Genomic DNA, 22,078 nt, shown 5'->3' on the forward strand with positions numbered 1-22,078 from the left:
AGAAGAATCCAAGATAGTACGATTCTGAAAACTGCGTTCCCATAGACAGCCAGCGGAAATTTCACTTCTGTTGTGTGTGTGTGTGTGTGTGTGTGTGTGTGTGTGTGTGTGTGTGTGTGTGTGTGTGTGTGTGTATATATATATATATATTTTTTTTTTAATATATATTTCCCCATGGACCACCTATAATTATGCCAGGTGACCACTAGTGGTCCGTAGACCACTGGTTGAGAAACAGTGGGTTAAATTGATTATGAGTATGCAGGTTAGATGATCGTGAGCCACTAGGCAAACTCATCCTGTTTTTTAATTAATCATATAACAATGGAAACTAATTGAGTTCAATGGGGTGATGCGCATTAAAAACACAGATTCTGCACATCAAGACACATTTGCAGCTTATAAATATAAATGTCTATTAATATGCAAAGAAATATATTTACTGTCTGCTGCTAAGTGTGGATCAATATGCAATGAAGGGTTTTCATTAACGAGTTTGATGCATTATTCATGACAATGTTATGTTAAGTAAATTGACAGGTTGCAGTAGGACAACATACGCATATCTTCATTTTAGTAACAATTCATGTATTTTCATATCCAGAAACTTTGTCACAGGTTCAGTGGCTTCAGTCTCTTAAAGGTCATATAACCCCCAGTCACCCCCCTTTTCACCACCATCCACACACAAAAATAAGTAATGTTTTCTTTAAAGGCCTAAAATGTAACTCTCAGCCCTGCTCCTCCGCAACCCTCCCCCAAATCACACACACACATGCCCACACGTGCGCACGCACACACACACACAATGTCACAGGCAGCATACTGTGGCTCAGAATGACAGACAAGTCATTTAACATTGAGCAAAGCACATTTCTTTCTATTATTATTCCCTCAGCCTCTTTCTTGGCTTTTCCCTTTGAGACAGTTCATTTTGGGCAAAACAAATTTAAGGAAAAAAAGCATTACACAAAAGCTGCACATCAAAATGGATAATGGACACGCTTCGCAGAATTCAGAGTTTTGCATTGAAAAAGTACAAAGGGAGGCCCAAGGGAGCCACTTTTTCACAACATGACCGAACAAGCTTAACAGTACACAGCTATGGAGAACTCCCCATGCCATGTAGAACTGAAAGTATTGTGTTCATTTGAGACTATATACCTATTAGGATAATATCATCAGGGTCAACCCCATCAGGGGTATTGGCCTTCTTAAACAACAGCAGACCATGTATTTCATAAACGGGGAACCAATGCACAGCTGGCTCAGCACTGTTTGGCCCTGTGTTGCAAAGAGGCTACACACTAGGGCTAGGCAATTAACCAGAAATATAACCAATAAACAACGTCATCTTGCTCATGTACAGTAGGTTAATTTATTCGCCCAGCCCTACTACACACAGGCAGGCACCTACCTTGACCCTGGGCTGACTGAGGGAACACAGAGACCAGAGCCAGGCAGAGTAGAGGGCCCCACAGGCTGGCCCTCAGTCCCACACTGAGCTGCATCCTGTTACCACCAGAGGATAGGACCACGAAACAGCACACACCTGTTATGAGGAGAGGAGAGGGTGGCAGGGAGTAGGAAGGAAGTCAAAGAGTAGGGCAATGTGGAACAGATGAAGGAGTTAAGAAGGAAACAAAGGGAGGATATGTGAAGGATTGAAGGAGGGGTGGGGAGGAGAAGAGGCGGAAAGGAGAAGAGGGGAGGAAAGAGGGAGAGTAGAGAGGTGGGCAGAATGAGAGTTGAAAGTTATACTTTATTGTAAACACACACACAGTTGATTGTCTACAAATCTGATAACACTCACATAGGTCAGTGACAGAGCTATCAACTGATAATACCTGGAAGCAATGCAATAAGAGAGAAATGTTTTATTTTGCTTTGGCAATGTAAACGCAGAGTAATCTAGTAATAGAGTGGTGACGCTAGCGCATTCTATTGTAACAATGGAATGCGGAAGTGCTCATTCTATCTCAATGGGATACAGTGGCGAAAGGACCTGGTGATAGGCCCCGGTGCAAATATTTTGTTTATGCTTTTTGTTTATTTATTTTTCTTCCCCCTTCATGGGCCCCTTGGGGGGCTGGGCCCCGGTGCATTGCACCGGTTGCACCGTCGATATTTTCGCCTGTGATGGGATGGTTCCAATGTTTGGAACTATAGCCCATAGCGAGATCAAAGCGTGTCGCCACTCTCTTACTATATATTACTCTGTGTAAACGTAAGTTTTCTCATGGCAATAAAGCTCCTTTGAATAGAAAATTGAATTGAAATGTTTTATGAGCAGTGCTCTAATGCTGTCAGCCCACAGAGGGACATGCAGATAGAGGTGTGTGTGTGTGTGTGTGTGTGTGTGTGTGTGTGTGTGTGTGTGTGTGTGTGTGTGTGTGTGTGTGTGTGTGTGTGTGTGTGTGTGTGTGTGTGTGTCTTCTAGCATCACAGAGCACATCTGGTCTGAAAACAGGAGCAAAACAGCTTTAGGCCCATCACCTCTAGTTGTTCTGGTAATTACTATTTCAAATTAAGTCAATGCCTCATTAAGCATGATAGCCAAATAAATAGCCAGTAATTATGTTTGCTGACTTTCCAATGAAAATGTTTCACCACAAATTAAACACTGAAAACATATTCACAGCATAGTATCCAGTCTTGACCAATCTGATGAGGAAAATGAGGAACAAATAATGTCAACATTAGTAATTATTACTTAATGACCATGTAGGCTATATGAATTTTTGGATGCAAAATGTGTGTGATAATGCAAAAGAGTCATTCAATACATAAAGTACATTAAAGTTTCAATAAAAGCACAATTTTCTCTAAATTCCCAAGTTCGTTTTATACAATGACCCATGGCTACATACAACTACAATGAGATTAGCTCCGTTTGGAACCTCAATATATATACTAGTCTCTGAGATGAGACCTAAAGCGTAGATATTGAGGTTCCAAACGGAGCTAAAAGATATTAGTGATATTGTTGTGGGTGTTACTGTACCATTTTCGCATACCGGTAGTTGCAGGGCAATAATATAATTGAACTTATTAAATAAGTCCATGATGATGGCGATATTGAAAGCAGCATTGCTGCCAACTGCCAAGAAAGCGCTCGGTTTTAATTAAAATAAAATAACCAGTTGCATGCAGTTCGCGAAGAGAAAATGCCCTGTGACCCCTGTCGATATATAGTGGGATAAAATAATGTATTAAACATCACTGACAAAAACACGATGCGACTGCCAAGTAGCCTGCAAAAACACAACACACAATCAGCAGCAGAAGTTGTCTCACTAAAATCAACACAGGTGTGTGCGGTCAGTGTGATCCCCAGTTCCCACCTCGCGCAAAGCATGAAACACCGGGAGGGAAAGGTAGCCTACAAATAGCAGGCGGCTAATAAACGCTCTGCACACATAGTGAAGATAAGTGCAATACCTGCTCAGCACATATGTTTCCAAGATTATGTTGATATCCACCCTCCACGTACCACGTATAGGTATTAAAAAACCCTGTAGCTCCAAAGTCCAAAGTGTCTTGGTTCGATTCGTTCAGCGGTAGTTGACAAACTAATACTGTCTCCCCCTTCTCTCTCTCTCTCTCTCTCTCTCGCTCGCTCTCTCTCTCTCTCTCCCTCTCTCTCTCTCTCTCCTCCCCCTCTCTCTACTCAATTGCCCCCCTCTCTCTCTCGCCCCTCTCTCTCTCTCTCTCTCTCGCTCTCTCTCTCTCTCTCTCTCCCTCTCTCTCGCTCTCGCTCTCTCTCTCTCAGTTGAGACTTGCAGCGCAGTGATGATATGATGGGTGTGTGTATCCCATCTCACTGGCTGCTCATTCACCCGTCCCTCCAGCTATTCATTCCTTCACCTCGTTTAATCTTAAGTGAGGCAGGGAGTGAGGGAGAAATGTGTTTCGCGGGCAGGCGTTGTTGCGAGCGAGGGTTCTTTGGCTCGAAATTCTGCGCGCCTATATTGCTCTGCTCGCTGTCTGTGCTCTCCCCTGAGGCACCTGTTCAGTTCTCTCGCTATAGTCGCTTCCCTTTGTGTGCAGGTGGGTGATTGTACCGCAGACGGTGGTTATTAAAAATGTGAGTGACATCTGAGTGATACTGGGCTAAATTAATATGTGAACACATCCATATCGTGTTTGGTTTGTTATTGCCTTAGCGGTTGCATATATGATATCTCGCTATTTCGGAATAGATCAAGCAATATGTGGGAGGGTGTAACACTGAAATCGGCCCAGGTACACCGTGACACTCGACACAACACAGATTCTGCGCAAGGCAAGCGGGTTTTGGGGCTATGTTATGTGATAGGCTGTCGGGTCGCAACTCGCAGCAGTGCATCGGAGATCATCTCCACATTGCAATTTCCACAAATGTCCTGCTTGCTGCATCAGTTACACAGTAAATCCAATCGAGCATCTTTCCCCAAAAACATTTGGGGATTTGCACTTGACCTCAAGTTTTCACACGTGCACTTCCATTTCCTTTCTTTTTTCCTTGGCAATTTTTTCCTACATGTAAAACAAATAAAATAATGGCCAGCAATTTGTAAATATAAAATCCATTAAAATGGTACCCAGAGTTCTCAGGTGGCCACTGTTTTGGTTACCCAGCCATCCATCCATAACGTAAACGTGAGGTTTATAAATTGTGTTACCACTTGCTGACAGGAGAGGGCAGTATATGACAAGTGATCACTGGTTTCTCCATAATCCTCTCCATCTGGCCCCTAATGAAACATTTTACTAAGCAAGTTGCTAGTCCTCTTCCCAGTTTGTATGTTTATTTCACCTTTAGGGGGCCCCAGTTATATCATACAACGTATACGTCATTAATGCATTAAGATTACAATTAGATGCAAGACAAATGACAATGTAAACATAAACATATACCATGTATGTACAGCATTTAAAATAATGATTGCTAACTTCTTATTTAATTGTAACAATACAAATAATTGTAGCAGTTCCTTTATCTTGTAGGCTATTATCAGAAACACAAGGTGTTGCAAATGTATATGGTCAGCCCTCATGTAAACAGCTCTCTAAGGTCATACTATACAACCTTTTAAAATAATTATGGTCACCTACAGTCTGACTATTCTCTGGTTGTCTCCACCAGGCCGAAGGCATGGGGAGAGAGTATGTTTTGCACTCCGTCCGTGTGTCCGTCCTTCCGTCCTTCCGTCCTTCCGTCCTTCCGTCCGTCTGTGAACAGCTAATCTCCGGCACCGTTAACCCGGTCGATGCCAAACTTTGCACACACACTCCCTGGATGCCAACGATGAACCTCTGCCCCACATTTTCCAGAACGGCCTGTTATAGCGCCACCATGAGGCAGCTTTTCACATTTGTTACCTAAAACTGCACCGATCTGCGTGAAACGTTGCATGCACACTCCCCAGAGGCCGAGGACAAACCTTTGACCTGCATTTTCCGCATCTGCCTTTTATAGCGCCACCAGGAGGCCGACTCTTGTAAAACACATTTTTTGATATTACTCCTCCAGATTCTGTTCAAAAATCTCACAAATCGTTACACAGTATCTCTATGGTCATGTGCTCAAGTTGGATCTGTCCCATATTTCATATTCCATCCTAATTGGTTATAATTGGCTTTCACAGTTTGCAAGATTGCCCCGTTTTGAACAAAAGCCTCAAATCATGAACGCAGCATGCAATTTACGTGAAATCTTTCACACATTTTCTTACTAGGCTGAGGAATATATCCCACCCTTTTCACATTGGCCTGTTATAGCGCCACCAACAGGTTGATTTTTGCAAAACACATTTTTGGAACAAAATGCCTCAAATCATCCAATTGCCATCAAAGGCGTATGAAGAAATGGCAAACGGTACACATGATCTCTGTAGTCATGTGATCAAGACGAGTCTGTTGGATTTCTCAGATTGTACACTGATTGGCTAAGATTGCTTTCCAAAGTTTTCAGGAGTGGCCCGTTTTGTACAAAATGCTGCACATGTCCTGCTCATCCAGAATTCTATCCTTAGAGATGCTATGAGTGATCTGGCTCTGCATTTCCTCAACAAAATGAAGAAAATTGTTGCAAAAACAAATAAAAAAAAACATCCTCCTAAACATTTTGCCAAACATCACACACACTCCTATCCTCCTGGTGGAGACCTGTGCCCGGAAGGGCACTTTTTCTAGTTGTCTCCACCAGGCCGAAGGCATGGGGAGAGAGTATGTTTTGCACTCCGTCCGTGTGTCCGTCCTTCCTTCCGTCCTTCCGTCCGTCTGTGAACAGCTAATCTCCGGCACCGTTAACCCGGTCGATGCCAAACTTTGCACACACACTCCCTGGATGCCAACGATGAACCTCTGCCCCGCATTTTCCAGAACGGCCTGTTATAGCGCCACCATGAGGCAGCTTTTCACAGTTTTTACCTAAAACTGCACCGATCTGCGTGAAACGTTGCATGCACACTCCCTAGAGGCCAAGGACAAACCTTTGACCTGCATTTTCCGCATCTGCCTTTTATAGCGCCACCAGGAGGCCGACTTTTGTAAAACACATCTTTTGATATTACTCCTCCAGATTCTGTCCAAAAATCTCACAAATCGTTACACAGTATCTCTATGGTCATGTGCTCAAGTCGGATCTGTCCGATATTTCATATTCCATCCTAATTGGCTATAATTGGCTTTCACAGTTTGCAAGATTGCCCCGTTTTGAACAAAAGCCTCAAATCAGGAACGCAGCATGCAATTTACGTGAAATCTTTCACACATTTTCTTACTAGGCTGAGGAATATATCCCACCCTTTTCACATTGGCCTGTTATAGCTCCACCAACAGGTTGATTTTAGCAAAACACATTTTTGGAACAAAATGCCTCAAATCATCCAATTGCCATCAAAGGCAAACATGTTTATATTACTCCTAAACATTTTGCCAAACATCTCACACAGTCCTATCCTCCTGGTGGAGACCTGTGCCCAGAAGGGCACTTTTTCTAGTTTGATACTGTGGCTATAGGGAATAGGGTCGATCCACTTTGGACACCTCCATCTGCTTTCAGTTCTGCATATTCACAGATTGCACATGCAGGAATCGGAATGTAGGGAAGAAAAGACACAACAGGTTTCTCAGCTCCAGCGTCAATTATAGGCCTACTGTAAATAGTGGGGCTTCCACAAGCAGCAAGCATTTATGTGTGTAGGCTATGTGTTTAAATTGTTGAGTGTTACCCCTTTAGACAGGGTAAGCCTACAAACAAACAGGTTATTTTAATTGATATTGTGTTAATTTGACAAACATTGCATAGTCCATCATCAAATTAGGTAGCTTAGCTGGCCAGTTATGGCTATGAATATAGGCTATTAAAATCCTCTGGCGTCTGGCTTTTTGTTTTATGAAGGGGGGCACTCTTCCCTCCACAGCTCCACTCCTCTGGTACTCTGGACTCACACAAATCTCCTATAATAAATCCCTTATACAGTAATTACTTAGGCCTCTAAATTTCCTAACGAACATATTGGGCCTATATGTTCGTTAGGAAACAGGGGTGCCCAAAAGGTAGATCGCGATCTACCAGTAGATCACATGACATGCCCCTAAAGAGTATTTCATTTAAATATATTGAAGAAATAAAACCGATTAAAAAAAAAAAAAAACATTTCTCCCCCTCTATTTCCCATTCCAAGTGCATTTGTCTTATACTGTACAGAATGTAACACGAACTCTACTATTCCGAAGCCCCCTCAGGTACATATTTAAACTATTTTCAGCAATGGTATAATAATTGATTTGGTGGGTAGATCTTGCCGAGCTGGTCATTTTTAAAGTAGCTCTCAAGTCAAAAAGCCCCCTGGACTATAGGGTGTGTAGGATGGGTGAAAAATTCCAAATGTACTTTGTAAATTAATTTAGCTTTCTCTCTCCAGTAAAACCAAACCAAAACAGGGCGGCGGTGGCTCAGGGGGTAGAGTGGCTGGATGGTAACTGCAAGGTTGCCAGTTCGAACCCGTGCTCCCCCAGAGTTGGTGTCGAAGTGTCCTTGCACTATATATTTCTAAAACTATGAAACATTTCAAAGATTCCATTTCAGGCAAACATGTCCACCGTAAGATGAACCTAAATAGGTTTGAATGGGGTGTAAGTATGTAGGACTAGTAGCATGCCAAAGTTTGTGCTATTGCCATTGAGAATGCATTGGGCGTTTAAGTTAAATAACTCAGAAACTACAAATCATTTCAAAGTAAAAAGTTCCAGCATGCTTCTCCACAGTAAGCTGAATTATAAAATGTGTGAATGGAGTTTCTAGGTGAAAGTAATTTGTTGATGTGCCATAGAGCTGCCATTGAGCCCCTTTGTGAATTTCTCAAATTTGAAAGCACTATATTTATAAAACTATAAAACAATTCAAAGATTTATTTTCAGGCAAACATGTCCACCGTAAGATGAACCTAAATAGGTTTGAATGGGGTTTCTAGGTGTAAGTATGTAGGACTAGTAGCATACCAAAGTTTGTGCTATTGCCATTGAGAATGCATTGGGCGTTTAAGTTAAGTACGGGGGGGACCTATTCCAAAGCCCCCCCAGGTACATTATATATTTAAACTATTTTCAGCAATGGTACACTTATTTTTTCAGTGGGTATATCTTGTTGAGCTGGTCATTTTGAAAGTAGATCTCACGTCATAAATGTGTGGGCACCCCTGATATAGGCCATTGAAGAAACTTCTCCATCCCCTTCGGTCTTGTTTCCATGACAGCCCTTGTGCCTTCATCTCTTGCTCTATGGTCGTTCTCCAGGCCAGGGATGCCCAAAAGGTAGATCGTGATCTACCGGTAGACTGTGCAGGTAGACCACATGGCATGCCCCTAAAAATATATATAATTTAAATATAAAAAATATATTTGCATCAGCCACTTGAATTAAGGTGACTTTGATTGACATTTGACATCAAAAAGGGCCTGTCAGCTCAAACCCACAATGCAATACTTTGTTTTGAGCACAGACATCAGTACTAAATATATATTGAAATAGCCCTAACAATTCCATTTCCCATCCCAAATGCGGATGGGATCCCAAATCCCAATTTTCAGCAATGGGATAATTGGGTGGGTAGATCTTGTTGAGCTGGTCATTTTGAAAGTAGCTTGCAAGTCAAAAAACTGTAGGCAAGGTTCAAGGTTCAAGGTTTCTTTATTTGGGCACCCCTGCTCTAGGCCTTCCTCTCTTCCTCTTGCTTTGCAGGTTCCAGTGTGGAGGCGTCTTATACAGTAGGTAGGCCTACGGTAGGTTAATACTTAAATTTTGGGTCATTGTGCATTGTATTGGTGGGATGGCTGACTTGGAAGGAACCACATTGGGTAAGGTTCACACACACACACACACACACACACACACACACACACACACACACACACACACACACACACACACACACACACTGGCCTGTTCAAAAATAAAATAAAATATTATTGGCTGCTTAGGCCTACACTGACTTACTACATCAAATGTTAGGCTACTTAAGGGAGGGAAAAAAACTCACCTGATGCTGAATATCACTGGTGCTCCAGGCTCCTGTTAATCACTGGTCTCAAGCTGCATTCACACTGAGTCCATCGGAGAAGCTATTTTGAAAAGTGGCGCAAATCTGCCAGGGGCACTGTTGCCCGATTTTGTGAGAGAAATAAGCAAATGTGTCGAGGAATACAAGCGAAAAGAAGCGAATATAGGCCACACATGAATAGAACACTTAGTTTAAACATGTCTACATCCGCCAGGGGTATATGAAAATAGCTGATCTACAACCTCACAAAGCTCTGCGATGAGACGTGTTGTTTTGTGAGCTTGTAGATCTGCTATTTTCAAAAAATAAAATAAAATAAATGTGGAATAGCCTATTTGGGTAAAATGGCACAAAATATTTTTAGATGGTGGTTAGGGACAAATCACATTAATATATTTGAGAACCTTTGATTTAAATAATAATTAAAAATCACACTCATGTGAAGTGAGGGGCGCTCTTATCATCGTACAATCTCATGATGTATGATGATATTGTCAATGGGACAAAATTGTGTTAGGACAAAATTGCCGATTTGCTCGTCTACAATATGACGTAAAATTATCCATTTATTGTCAATGGCATTTATTAATGTTTGTGTTAGGACAATAATCTACACTATAGCTGAATATAGATGGGGCTGGCACCCTTCAAAAATTACAACCAGCGCCTTTACAGAAAAAGAAGCCCAAAGTCGCTTATAATAAGCGGACATGGCAACGCTGGTCAGAGGAGTTCTCTGGTCCTCACCATTGTCTCTGTACCATCATTTTTAGCCTGCAGCTCAGGTAGTTAAATACCCGCCGCCCTAGGAAGTAGTCCTTTTTGTTTACCATAGTATCTATTTTATTTGGAATATGAATTGAAAATAATATATTCCTAATATATGATTGTACTGTATGGAAGGTTTAGATGATGTAGGCCTACATGTTTCAACTGTGCTGTGAAGCAGTAATTCTCAAAGTGGGGTCCAGGAACCCCCAGCGGTCCCTGAAAGGGTTTTCAGGGGGGCCTCAGCAAAATGATGCATGGCATCAGAATCAGTTTAACCACTCTAACCCAGATCTCACAGATGAGACTGTTGTAGAGCCTCTAGCATCTGAAGTAGTCAATCAGATGTCAAATTCTGAACAGAGAGCAGAGATCTTCAACAGACAGAATTCTGGCTCCTCGTGGAAATCTGTCAGGAGAAACCAGAGCAGAATAACCAAGAAGTAAAGCCATATTGTTTACTATTACCAACATTTGGAAATAGTTGATCTACAAGCTCACAACGCTATAGTTTTGGCATGTCATTGTTCGAAAAAGTAACCTATATAATAGGGCTTATGTGGTTAAGTAGAATAAGCTGTTTGTACATCATCACGATTCTTTGAATAGTGGCGATGCAAAGCAGAGATGGCCTATTAATGCACTGTTGCATAACTTCAGGCATTTCCCTTTCAAGCCCCCCTGTGTCAAATGTGTCTCTACAAGCTTAGAAAGAGCAATAGATTTTGGGGTGAGGGAGTTTTGCCTAAATGGTAATGCTCCAGATTACTCTGTCTGGAATGTTCCAGAATGCCAGGCAGAAATGCTTGGCAAAAAACACAGGGGTGAATTAAGGCCCAAATATGGTTAGAGGGAAGATAATTTGAATAATTCACCTGTATCAAAAATATTTACCAGTTTAATAAATCCCTTCTTGTTTTGAACTGGAGATGCTCTCAAATCACCACCATAACTCACCGCTCAGTGAGTTACGGACAGTGGACAATTATTACAGTCACACTGCCATAGGCTGTCATTAGCTTCCATAACTCTTATGTGAATATGTTTAGCTAAATAATCTCTTTCAAGTGATCCTAATGTTTAAGTGTGCAGACTGTGGAGTCACACTGTAGAGTCATTTATTATAATAATCTTTATGATAATTAAAGCTCACTTCAACCTCTTTCCCAAGATGCTCACATTGCCATCATGCCATGCCATACTCAAACCTTTAGACCCCGTGACCTGTTGACCTTGTGAACTTCTTTCAGGCTGCCATGGCATCAGGTAATGGTCAACTCCTTCTCTATTTAACAATTAGCCATCAAAGCATACATATACCGCCACCTGCTGGTATAATCGCACATTGCCATCTCAGTATTAGGAACTTTTGATAATTATCCCTAACCTGGCATAAGCAGACAAATGAAACATGTGCAAGCAGATTCGTCAGGTTCCCAGGTCGAAATGATCTTGTATTTGAGAATTGATTGAGTGCACATTCCTTTCAAATCTGGTTTGCTGGTGCTTTCAGCCGAGAAGGTGCGTGTAAATCTTATGTTATGCAATTAGGATGCAATTATGCAATATGCAATAATTTACACAATCTATCCGATATAGAATATACTCATTACTCACCAAAAAAACTAAATCGCACGTGCGTGTGCGATTATCTGGAGATAATCACTGCCAATATGTTAATACATCGACCGACATCACAGGCTGGCCACAAGAAGTTCTCATGTGGATCCACGTATTTTACACAATGTCCTCATGTTTCCAACTAAGCGCAAGTGCTATATCTCTGCTTTTCAGGAAATTAAAAAACCTAACCTTTAAAACAAAGTAATACAGCCTCATCAAAGTTGGTGTTGTAACAATGGAGTTAAGATGTTTTGTCCAAAAGCACTTTTTACTACTTTCCATTGCTTAAATATTTTCGAAACAGTAAAGGGTGTTCAATAGCACTGATTTATGCCGGAAAATCAAAAACCTAAAAAATGGAGTTATGAGGTTTCCTCCCGACAGAAACGATATGCTATAAATGATGTCACGCAAATATCTTAAGCAATTGCTTTAATATGAAACAATCACTAACAAAATCTCACACTACGGGTCACAGATAACTTCTCTTGTACAATAATGGGATTGACAAAGTTAGGGTTACAAGTTTCATTTCTCTTGGGAACACATATGCAAAATTGATTGAAGTCATGATGGCAGTAAGGCAGTTGTGACATTTGTCAACGTAACACAATCATTTCAGTCATTTCAAATTCATATAATTGAATTTAAATATGGTAGTATTAAAAAAACACTATTGCTGGATTCAGTAACATTTACAAACAGTTGCATATTGAACCAAACATGCAACATAATTACCTTCAGTGTGTAACTGTAAAAGCTTTTTAAAAAGTTGATAAAATCTTATAAAAGATTCGATCCATAGTCTGTGCTTCAATACAATTGGAACCATAGACTGCCTTGTCTATGGTCACTAAATCATCCTGTACACAGTGGAACTCTACAGAGAACATACTGTAACAGACTCATTAACCCTGAGGTATACAGTACTAATTTGTGCACGGATGTCATGCACTGAAAATAGCCAGTCGACAAGCACATAATGCTTTGCGCTGTGACGCACTGTGAGCTTGCAGCTCAACACAGAATGCAACCACGTATAAATCAGGCATTACTTCAACGTCACAGAGACAATAAGATGTTGTTGTTACACATGGCTCCCTTTCTAGGAAACCGCCAACACACAGAGTGGACGGAAAAGCAAACATGTCAGCTAGGAGGGGGTCTGGCTCTGTGTGTGTGTGTGTGTGTGTGTGTGTGTGTGTGTGTGTGTGTGTGTGTGTGTGTGTGTGTGTGTGTGTGTGTGTGTACAAGGTTTATGTGAATATACAGTATACTACACAGGCCTGGATTTATGCTCACGCTTGCATGTGTGTTGGAAGAGGCAATGAGGTGGTACACAGGTCAAAAGTCCACGCTGTAGTAGTCTGGAGGGGGGGGGGCAGTACTTTTGAACCCCTGTCAACAACACAAGACACAGCTGACTGAGTCACAAATTGATGAGTGAGAAGTTAATGCGGTGGGACTCAGGATGCCCCCCCACCCCCATAAAGCAAGAACAAACAAAAAAACACTTCATCATTGTCATTGTAACTTTATGTCCACATTAAATGTTAATGTCGAAAGGTGTCAGTTAAGAAGACAGGCTGGACCAGCAGTCCAGCGGAGAGGAGCAGGAGCCCATTGCACACAGCCTCATACTCTGTGTACAACAGCTGCTTCTCAGCAAAAGTATGCTGATGTTACTGATCCAAAAAATATAAACTCTGTCCTTTGTACACTCCATCCTCCTCAAACAGAAGTCGTGGCAGCAGATATGGAACAGTAGGCAATGGGCAGTTTCAGACAAGAAATGTGATGGGTGTGATTGGTCAAACACCAGCGACACAGTAGCCAGTGGAAACCAGACGAATTTGCCACAGCTTAAAAAAAAAGAAGCACATTGGTCTGGCATCCCTCTGAGTGAATTACATTTCGCTCACCCCAGAGTTGTGGGTGACCAATCTTCAAAGTGGGACATTTTTTGCCCAGCAATGGGGGTAGCATGAATCACACTGATATGGCGATATCACCGTAACTACCATCCATTCAGCCATGTAGCCATCCAACCCATGGCAGCTCCTCCTCAATCTTTCCTTTCCTCCATGACCTCCATGCAAATCTTCCTGGGGCCATTCAGGATGAGCCGGCTGATTGTTTTGTAGTCCATGTCCAGAACGTTCTGATTATTGATGGATACAACAAACTGACACACCTGGGACAGAGAGAGAGAGACAGAGAGAGAGATCAGCTACCACCCAACAACAGTGTCCAGCCTCAACCTCAGACCAGCACTACTTTACAACCACTAATTAGAGTCAACAAAACTCAAAACAAACTTAATTGCTATCTGGCCCTAAAACATGAATATAAACTGGCAGAGTATCTGTTTTCGGTCAAAGACAAAAAGCAGAGATAGATCTTGACCAAATACAGAATAGTGACCACAGCCTGGCCATAGAAAAAGGTCAACACAAAAAGTCCTGTACTACAGCTGAGGTAGAGAGAGAGAGAGAGAGCATGTAATTGAGGAACACAAATGATGTAAAATATAATGGTTTCTTTGACACTCCAAAGTCATGAAGGCTAATTGCCATTATTTGAAGTGTTGCTTTTTGCATTATTATTATTATTTGCATACTTGCTGCACACTTTTTCCACAGAGAGAGAAATAATTAGCCTATTTCAAATAATTGCTGAAGTCCTACCATGCTAATGCAGCAACAAAGTAGAATGTTCGGGATATTTGGCTAACAAAAACTATAACAGTGGAGTGGAACATTCAACCATTTGCCATGATGATTCCTACCTTCATCCCTGCAACAGCAGCAGGCCCATGAGGCTCCACGGTCTGGATGTGACAAGGTCTGTTTCCTCTCACCACGAACCCCCAGCCTAGCACGTCGCCCTCGATCTATGCAAAGGAAAAACAACAACCATTTTATTTTCAAGTGACAAGTTGGTAGCAGACAATGTGACATGTAGGCTTGGGATACTTTAGGATTTTATCGATTCCAGTTCCTTAACGATTGCCTTTTAACGGTCAGGTTCCTTAACCATTCCCTTTAACGATTCTTATAGGGAGTTCCAAATGGATGTTACTCTGAGAGTACAAATGAAACCAAATGGACCCTTATGGGTTTGTACTTTGTATATATTTTTATGGTGGTCCTTGAAATTACAGTTTGAGAATCACCGTAGTCTAATTGTATAGCAGACATGAAGTCCATATTCCAGCTCTGACAGTGTGATAAAAGCGGTCCCAGAAACGGTTCCCAAGTGACAGAACCGATTCCGGTTCCTCAATGTTGGATCCGATTCCGGATCCCAACCCTAGTGGTGTGTGAAAGCTACTGTATGATAAATTGTAAGTTCAGGATTGTCAAATGATTGTGAAATATATATTAAATAGTACGTACTGTGAAAGTTTTCTTGACGTAGGCTGCCCCTGGTTGCTGTAGTTCCTCCTTACTCACTGTTTTCTTCAGAACTGCAAAATAAAACATGCATCAGTGACAATGTTATTTTGTTCTGCATGCTTGCAATGATCAAGATCACAGCACAATATATTATACCTGTATGTATGTTGGACCAAAATAGTTCATGTGTTTGTTTTATCAAAACATCAGTAGTCTTAACTCAGTGGTCTACTATTCTAGGAGCCTCCAATCTCAGGATCGGGCCCATAAATCTGGTATTGGTTTGGCTCTAATTGGAAAATGGAGAGCTCAGATACCATGCTGCAGATACTGGTATACAAACACTGCTATCAAAATAGAGTTATTTCCTTACCTGATCTGGGGTTGGACAGCACAGGTGGGGGGGTCACAGGGGGAGAGGTGGGGTCAGGGAGTATGGCGGGCCCTCTCCTGTTGTACAGTCTCCTAGGACTACTAGTGATCATCTCTTTGGGGAGCATACTACTCATAGCACTGGAGGTGGTAGTGGGGCGTTCATCTCCTCTCCTGGTGTACATGTACAGGCTCATACTATCACAGTTGTTCAGCAACGTGACTCCTTTAGACCTCTGTCTCTCCCTCTGTCTCTCCCTGTACGTCTTCACAGACACCTCCTCCTCCTTTGATGGAGCAACTGTAGGGGAAAGAGACACAAGACAAGTTTGTGAGTGAGAGTGAAATATCGAGAGTAAGATAAAATGACAGAGCGTACAATCAAACCTCATAACCCTTCAGTCTCAAACACAGGCAGAGATGCTCCGCTACCACCACCAGCACCAGGGTTGGGTACTAACTCAACCAACAGGTTTGTCAGACAAATGGACAGTCCGGAGGCTAGGTGTAAAAGGGATGTAAATCAGACCTACAAGTCTATTGTGAAGCTAATTCAAGGCAGGAAGATTAGGCAAATTATAATTACAATCTCTGAGGGTGGAGGAGTTGTTGACTGTGTGAAACCACCATCACTTAGGTCGGGTGATGTAAAAATAAGATCACTGTGGCTAAATAAAGTTTACCGGTAGATACAAAATATATATTATTTAGGCTACTCATCGAGATTAAAGAACTGACAAATTAATGCCACCATCCATCTGGCAAACTATTGACTTAATAGAACCCATTTCTCTTGTGGAAGTTGTGATGATCTGGGAACCACTTGCAAGCCATGATTAGTCATATCAAATAAACAAACATTGTTGTACGTTTTGTCAAATCATAGTAGCAGAACAAAACAAATAGTTAGGTGCTGACCGCAGGAGATAAAACTTGGAAGGAAAAGAGTAGAGGCCGCACAGCTCGTATAGGCTAATGACCATGCAAGAAACTTTTATTAAACCGACGTTTCGGCAAACAAGGGTTTTGCCTTCGTCAGGGTATCACGCATCAAATCTTGGTAGGAAAATAATATCCTATCTTTACCTCCCTCCCTGAACATTATCTTTCCTACGAGATTATCAAGACTCACATCACCTATCCACCGCCTGGCTGGTCGGCTCAGGCTCACAAACGCATTCACTTCAGTAAAACATTATTGCAATGTAAATGTTGGGGCCACAGCAGGCAGCACCACCCGCAGCGCAGCCCCAATAGTAGGCATATATCAATGATTGCAGTTTAATAATTTAACCACTTTCACCATCCATGCAGGGCGTCCAAAAAGTAAGTGGGCTTAGAAGTGGTTAAAGTAATTGCCAGTCCACTTGTGTTTACATGGGCCCGCGTCACCAAGCTTTCCGCAGTGTGGAAAGACAGTTTTTTTCTATTTAGTGAGCGCTGCAGTGCTCTGATCCGTTCTAGAGCGCCCGCCTACTGTAGTGTATCCGGTAATTTGCACGCACACATGCACGCGTTTCGTTTCCGAACCCGCTCCATGTAGCTGACAAAATATTTGCTCATAGTCTACAACACAGCATCAAACACACCAAGTAGCAACAAGACAAATGCATCCATCACTTACAGTCATAGCATTCAAAGGCCTCGTTCATGGATATCCAATCCGCTAGATTCATGTTAAGCCCTGTAGGGTCGATCTCCTGGCTATCTTCAGCTGAGAAGTCGGAAGATTCAGGTCCCAATGATGAGGTCGCCCAGGTATACTTGATGAAAGTCTGGGTGCTAATATGAAAGTTATTTTAAACTCACTCCTTGCTGTCTTCGTTAGCTACAGTAAATGCCCTCTGCTCTGTGGGTTTTATTTATACTGTGTGTGAGGATGGCTCTGGTCACTTTTAATGTGATGGTCTTTATGCAAATTAAAGACTACTATTGTTCTAGCAACTCACAACACTGGGGGTGGGGGGCACTTTAACAGGTACAGTGAATGAGAGAGTAGGTAGGCCAAGTCGATACTGAGCTGGAAGGTGCTGCTGGAAATTTAAATAGCTACTGTAGTCCACAGTAGCTATTTAACTAAGAATAACTTTCCACAGTCTGTGGAAAGTTATTATTTTATTATAACTTTGGGATCTTCATAAACGATATGGTTTGGAAAAGGCCACAATGATTTTAATCGAATATGAAATGAAATAAAACTGTGCCGCTCGTGTAGTGGTATCATGCAAGATTGAAGATTCCCATTCTTGCGACCTGGGTTTGATTCCCGGGCGAGGCACAGGTTTTGTCAAGTCATGTGGTTTCTTGGGTTTAAAATGTTTTACATTTTAGCAGACCTTCTATTGAACTGCACCTTCTTTGGAAAACTGCTAACAGTATTTAAGCTAAGTATTCCATCAAACTAATCTAATATAATCACGTCAAGTCATTCCCATACAATGGTATACAAATAAACATATATTATCTAGATGGGATATATGAATATCGGAAGTTGTCCCTTCTGTTTTTCCCTAACATTTTCTTTTTGTGTTTTTCTTCTTTTTTTTCCATTTTAAAACGCATGTAGTGTGAGTTCAATTGTCTGTTGAGTACGACCCCAATTTGAATTTATCCAGCAATTCTCCCCAGAGTAGGCCAATAGTAACCTGACTCCGCCAATAGGCCAACGCCTCCATAGTGGTGGTACAACTAATGTGTTAATGAGTCAGTTAGCACTGAAAGGGTCCATGAGCAGTAGCCTAATTCAATTCAGCCATATTCATCATGAGGCCAGTCATAACTCTACCTGGACAGGGTATGATATGTGTTAGCTCTGGTCCATAGCTCTAATGCCGTCACATTTAGAGCTACAGTATGTTACTGTCGACTTCCGGGGCTCGCATAAATGCAGACCAGCCTCTCCTCTGTAGCGAAAATAATGTTTTGAGCCCCCCACCACACGTATAAATGCACTTTTTGGCCAGAAAGGGATTTTATTTCACCCAAGGAAAAAAATCTTCTCTATGAGGGTTTTCTCTTGGCAATATCGGTAGAGGGCGCAGTGGAGTAACTACTTTTTTTTTTACACGGTTTCACACAGTCCAACTCCTCCTCCACCCTCAGAGATTGTAATTATAATTTGGCATCTTCCTGGCTTGAATTAGCTTCACAATAGACTTGTAGGTCTGATTTACATTCCTTTTACACCTAGCCTCCTGACTGTCCATTTGTCTGACAAACCTGTTGGTTGAGTTAGTACAGTCCACACAGTCCAACTCCTCCTCCACCCTCAGAGATTGTAATTATAATTTGGCATCTTCCTGCCTTGAATTAGCTTCACAATAGACTTGTAGGTCTGATTTACATCCCTTTTACACCTAGCCTCCTGACTGTCCATTTGTCTGACAAACCTGTTGGTTGAGTTAGTACCCAACCCTGGTGCTGGTGGTGTAAAAAACAAAATCCCTTTCTGGCCAAAAAGTGCAGAAAAAAAGACAGACACATGACTGCTGCAAACAACTTTGCAACTGTGAGAAATTCTCTATATACACTGTTTGAATACTCAATAGACCATATGCACACGTCATCTTTCCACAAGTTAATGGCAAGGTGGAAACTAGCCGCAATTTGCCACTGACCGCCCATACATGCAAACAGACACAAAGTCCTGTCTAATTGTATTAAATTATGTCAAACTCACCACCATGTACGAAAAGCTTGAATGATCCTTTTACTATCTGCAAAGTGTTTGTTTCATAAATATCCACCGTAGACATGTTATGAGCTACTTCATGTCAAGAAATTCCTTGCAGGTGATTTTTTTCCCCAAGTGTTGCATGGAGTTTGGAAGCACTCGCTTTCAGTAAAGCAACATCACGCTGCCTCCTGCATTATGTGCAAATTCAAAACGCTCATAACATGTCTACCATGGATTTATATGAAACAAACACTAGAAAGAGGATAATTAAAGCTTTTTGTACAGCTGCAATGTTGGTGAGTTTGACATAATTGAATACAATTAGATAGGACTTTGGATGTATGGGCGGTCAATGGCAAATTGTGGCTAGTTTTCTCCCTGCCATTAACTTATGGAAAGATGACCGCCGTGTGCATGGTCTATTGAGTATTCAAACATGAGTATTCTGAACATTTTGAGCATCTCAGAACATCTGTAGCTCCAACGTTTTAGAAGATAGAGGCATGTTTTAAGTGGCGGTTATTTTAAAAAGGTCGTGGTCATTTTGGGGTATTTCGCCCCAGATAGAGAATTTCTCACAGTTCCTAAGTTGTTCGCATGGGTCATATTAGCCTAGAACAGTTGAGATAGTTTCCACTAAATGAATTGCATACATATCTTAGCCAGGTCCTGGAGTATAAGGGACATAGAGGACTTGAGCTCAGCCACAAACCTTGGAGCCCCCCTCCCCCTTATTCTTTCTCGCCCATTTGAGTCAGAAGAGGTGATAATCCCTGTGTTCAGATGATCTGACCACAGTACATTTGTTGTGGTTTTCTTGGACCCAAGGGTTAGACCTACCCACAGTCAAATACACTCATTCATTATAACAAACTATGTCAACGGCCTAATATTACAATCCATAACCGATCATGTCATCATGAGTTGTGAACTGAGTCATCTGACTTTTGCTTCCTTTGTGCCAAAACAAAGTATAAAATAGGGTGATCTTTTTGAAGAAGAAAAAAACATAAGATGAAATTTGGAGATACAGTGTGATGTAAGCAGTATGCTGTTTTATTACATGCTGCAGAGAGAATGGTATACACAAAATCAAATCCACAGTGGCCTTACCAGCTGTCCGTGGTCCCATCGTTCCTCGCCTCTAACAAACGGTTCACCTCATGAGCGCTGTCTCAATAGTGTCCTGGTAAAGTCAAACGTCTGATGCTTTGCAGTGTCAACTGTCAATTCAGTTGTTCTGCACACATCTAGTCAGTCAAATCAATCGTCAGCACATACACTGACATATCAGTACAGCATGTCAGTGAAGCTGTCACTTTTCCACCCATACAGTATGTTGATCGACCAGGTAGCAAGCCACACCGTCAGACAGTGAGTCAGCCAGAAGGTCAGTCATTCAGCCAATCAGCCCACCAGCCCACCATCCGCCAGGCGGTCAGGCAGTATCACAGCCCTGCAGCCTCGGTAGAGTACAGTCCAGCCCACACATTTATATAAGCCAAGGAGATGACTTCTGGGAGAGCTCCGTCTTCTGGCTAGTTCAACGTCTGTGCAGATAATTCTGCAGTTGGGGTACAAAAAGAACCCTGCTGGTGTATGTGAGCTAAATATTAAACCATTAAACAAACAAATGGACTCTTAGGGGGAGGGAGTAGGAAGGCAGGGAGGAGTGAAGGGCAGAACTGGTAAATAATTTCAAATATTCTAAGGGTCTGTTTTGGAACAACACATTTGTGCAGTAAAGCATTATTCACTGTATTAATAACACTTTTGAAACAAGATGTGTTGTTGATAACACAGAAACATATCAACATCTCAAATGTATGCTGTCTCAGGTTTTAGCCTATTTGGTTTACTTTTATTTATTTTATTGCAAATAAGTGTGTACCTTATGAGCAAAACTCAACTCACCTTATAAATAGTACTAATTCGAAATGCCCCACTCTACACCAACAAAACCGCTGCACAATAATGCCACAGACGAAAAACAGTCTAAGTCCACACTATTTATCCATAATGTATAAATGATAGATAAGGGGTCAGGACAACGAGGCCTTTTCGTGGAGGGGTCAGAATGAAATTTGGATTTAGACTGTTTTTCGTCTGTGGTACTCGTCTTAGCTGATTCTGAGCCCAAGCAGCCCACATTCCATCTTTTATGCTATGGTAATGCCGCTCACACCTGCGCACAAATGCTTCACACATACTTGCCCTGACCAGGTAGAGATCAATGGCAATGCAAATAGAATCACAATCAGTACAGCTCATCACTAGAGGAAAGGTCATGGAGTCACTCAAACGGTTAGGGTTCATTCTCCAGGATGCAGAAGGTCCACAGTAAATTCCATGGCGATCCAACCAGTACTTGTCACGCTATATTGTTTGAGACCAAAGTGGTGGATGGACCCGCCAACGAACAGAAGAACGGATGGAGCGACAAACGGACTGACCAACCGACATTTTCATCCTTAGAGCCCTAGAGCCTAGCAGATCTAGGGCTCTAAGGCACTAAAAACTATATATAACTAAGGCACTCAATTCTATATTGAGACAGTAGGGAAATGAGAGTATAGGCTCTAGTTCTGGGATTTGAACGCAAGCCAGCAGGTTAACCACATGGCACCTAGCGTCCCCATTCTGGGGCAAACATTCTGTGAAAAAAGCAGATCTACAAGTTCACAATGTGTCGC

At 41.9% G+C, this 22,078-nt stretch overlaps 3 protein-coding genes across 4 annotated transcripts in view; all 3 read right to left on the minus strand.

Annotated features, from left to right (window-relative positions):
* The window catches only part of LOC306938278 (collagen alpha-1(XIV) chain-like), a 164,550-nt gene extending 160,936 nt beyond the window's left edge, over positions 1 to 3,614 (minus strand). For both annotated transcript variants that reach the window (XM_079522375.1, XM_079522374.1), the window contains exons 1-2: positions 3,442 to 3,614; positions 1,418 to 1,552 (exon numbers count right to left, since the gene is read on the minus strand). In XM_079522375.1, coding sequence (XP_079378501.1) covers positions 1,418 to 1,511 — 94 coding nt within the window. In that variant the 5' untranslated portion in view covers positions 1,512 to 1,552; positions 3,442 to 3,614. The remainder of the gene's footprint in view (positions 1 to 1,417; positions 1,553 to 3,441) is intronic.
* Positions 3,615 to 12,356: 8,742 nt separating this feature from the next.
* Positions 12,357 to 17,457, minus strand: LOC306937780 (uncharacterized protein). Its single transcript, XM_079521728.1, has 5 exons — positions 17,334 to 17,457; positions 15,711 to 16,010; positions 15,338 to 15,408; positions 14,728 to 14,832; positions 12,357 to 14,133 (listed from the first exon to the last, which is right to left on the minus strand). The coding sequence occupies exons 1-5, from the start codon at positions 17,383 to 17,385 to the stop codon at positions 14,005 to 14,007; spliced, it is 657 nt and encodes a 218-aa protein (XP_079377854.1). The 5' UTR covers positions 17,386 to 17,457; the 3' UTR covers positions 12,357 to 14,004.
* Positions 15,849 to 22,078, minus strand: part of LOC306937785 (DEP domain-containing mTOR-interacting protein-like) — a 92,438-nt gene continuing 86,208 nt past the window's right edge. Inside the window, exon 4 of the mRNA XM_079521736.1 lies at positions 15,849 to 15,945. The gene's annotated coding sequence lies outside the window, so the exon portion shown is untranslated. The remainder of the gene's footprint in view (positions 15,946 to 22,078) is intronic.

Source organism: Electrona antarctica (assembly GCF_951216825.1).
Source record: "Electrona antarctica genome assembly, chromosome: 15".
Taxonomy (NCBI): Eukaryota; Metazoa; Chordata; class Actinopteri; order Myctophiformes; family Myctophidae; genus Electrona; species Electrona antarctica.

What these genes read in the sequence shown, in the direction of transcription:
- LOC306937780 (XM_079521728.1), bottom strand. Translation starts at nt 17,385, where the DNA reads ATGAATCTAGCGGATTGGATATCCATGAACGAGGCCTTTGAATGCTAT. An exon ending in GGCCTTTGAATGCTATGACT is followed by an intron (nt 16,011 to 17,333) that starts GTAAGTGATGGA and finishes TTTCCCCTACAG; the next exon opens with TTGCTCCATCAAAGGAGGAG. An exon ending in CTGCTGTTGCAGGGATGAAG is followed by an intron (nt 14,134 to 14,727) that starts GTAGGAATCATC and finishes TCTCTGTCCCAG; the next exon opens with GTGTGTCAGTTTGTTGTATC.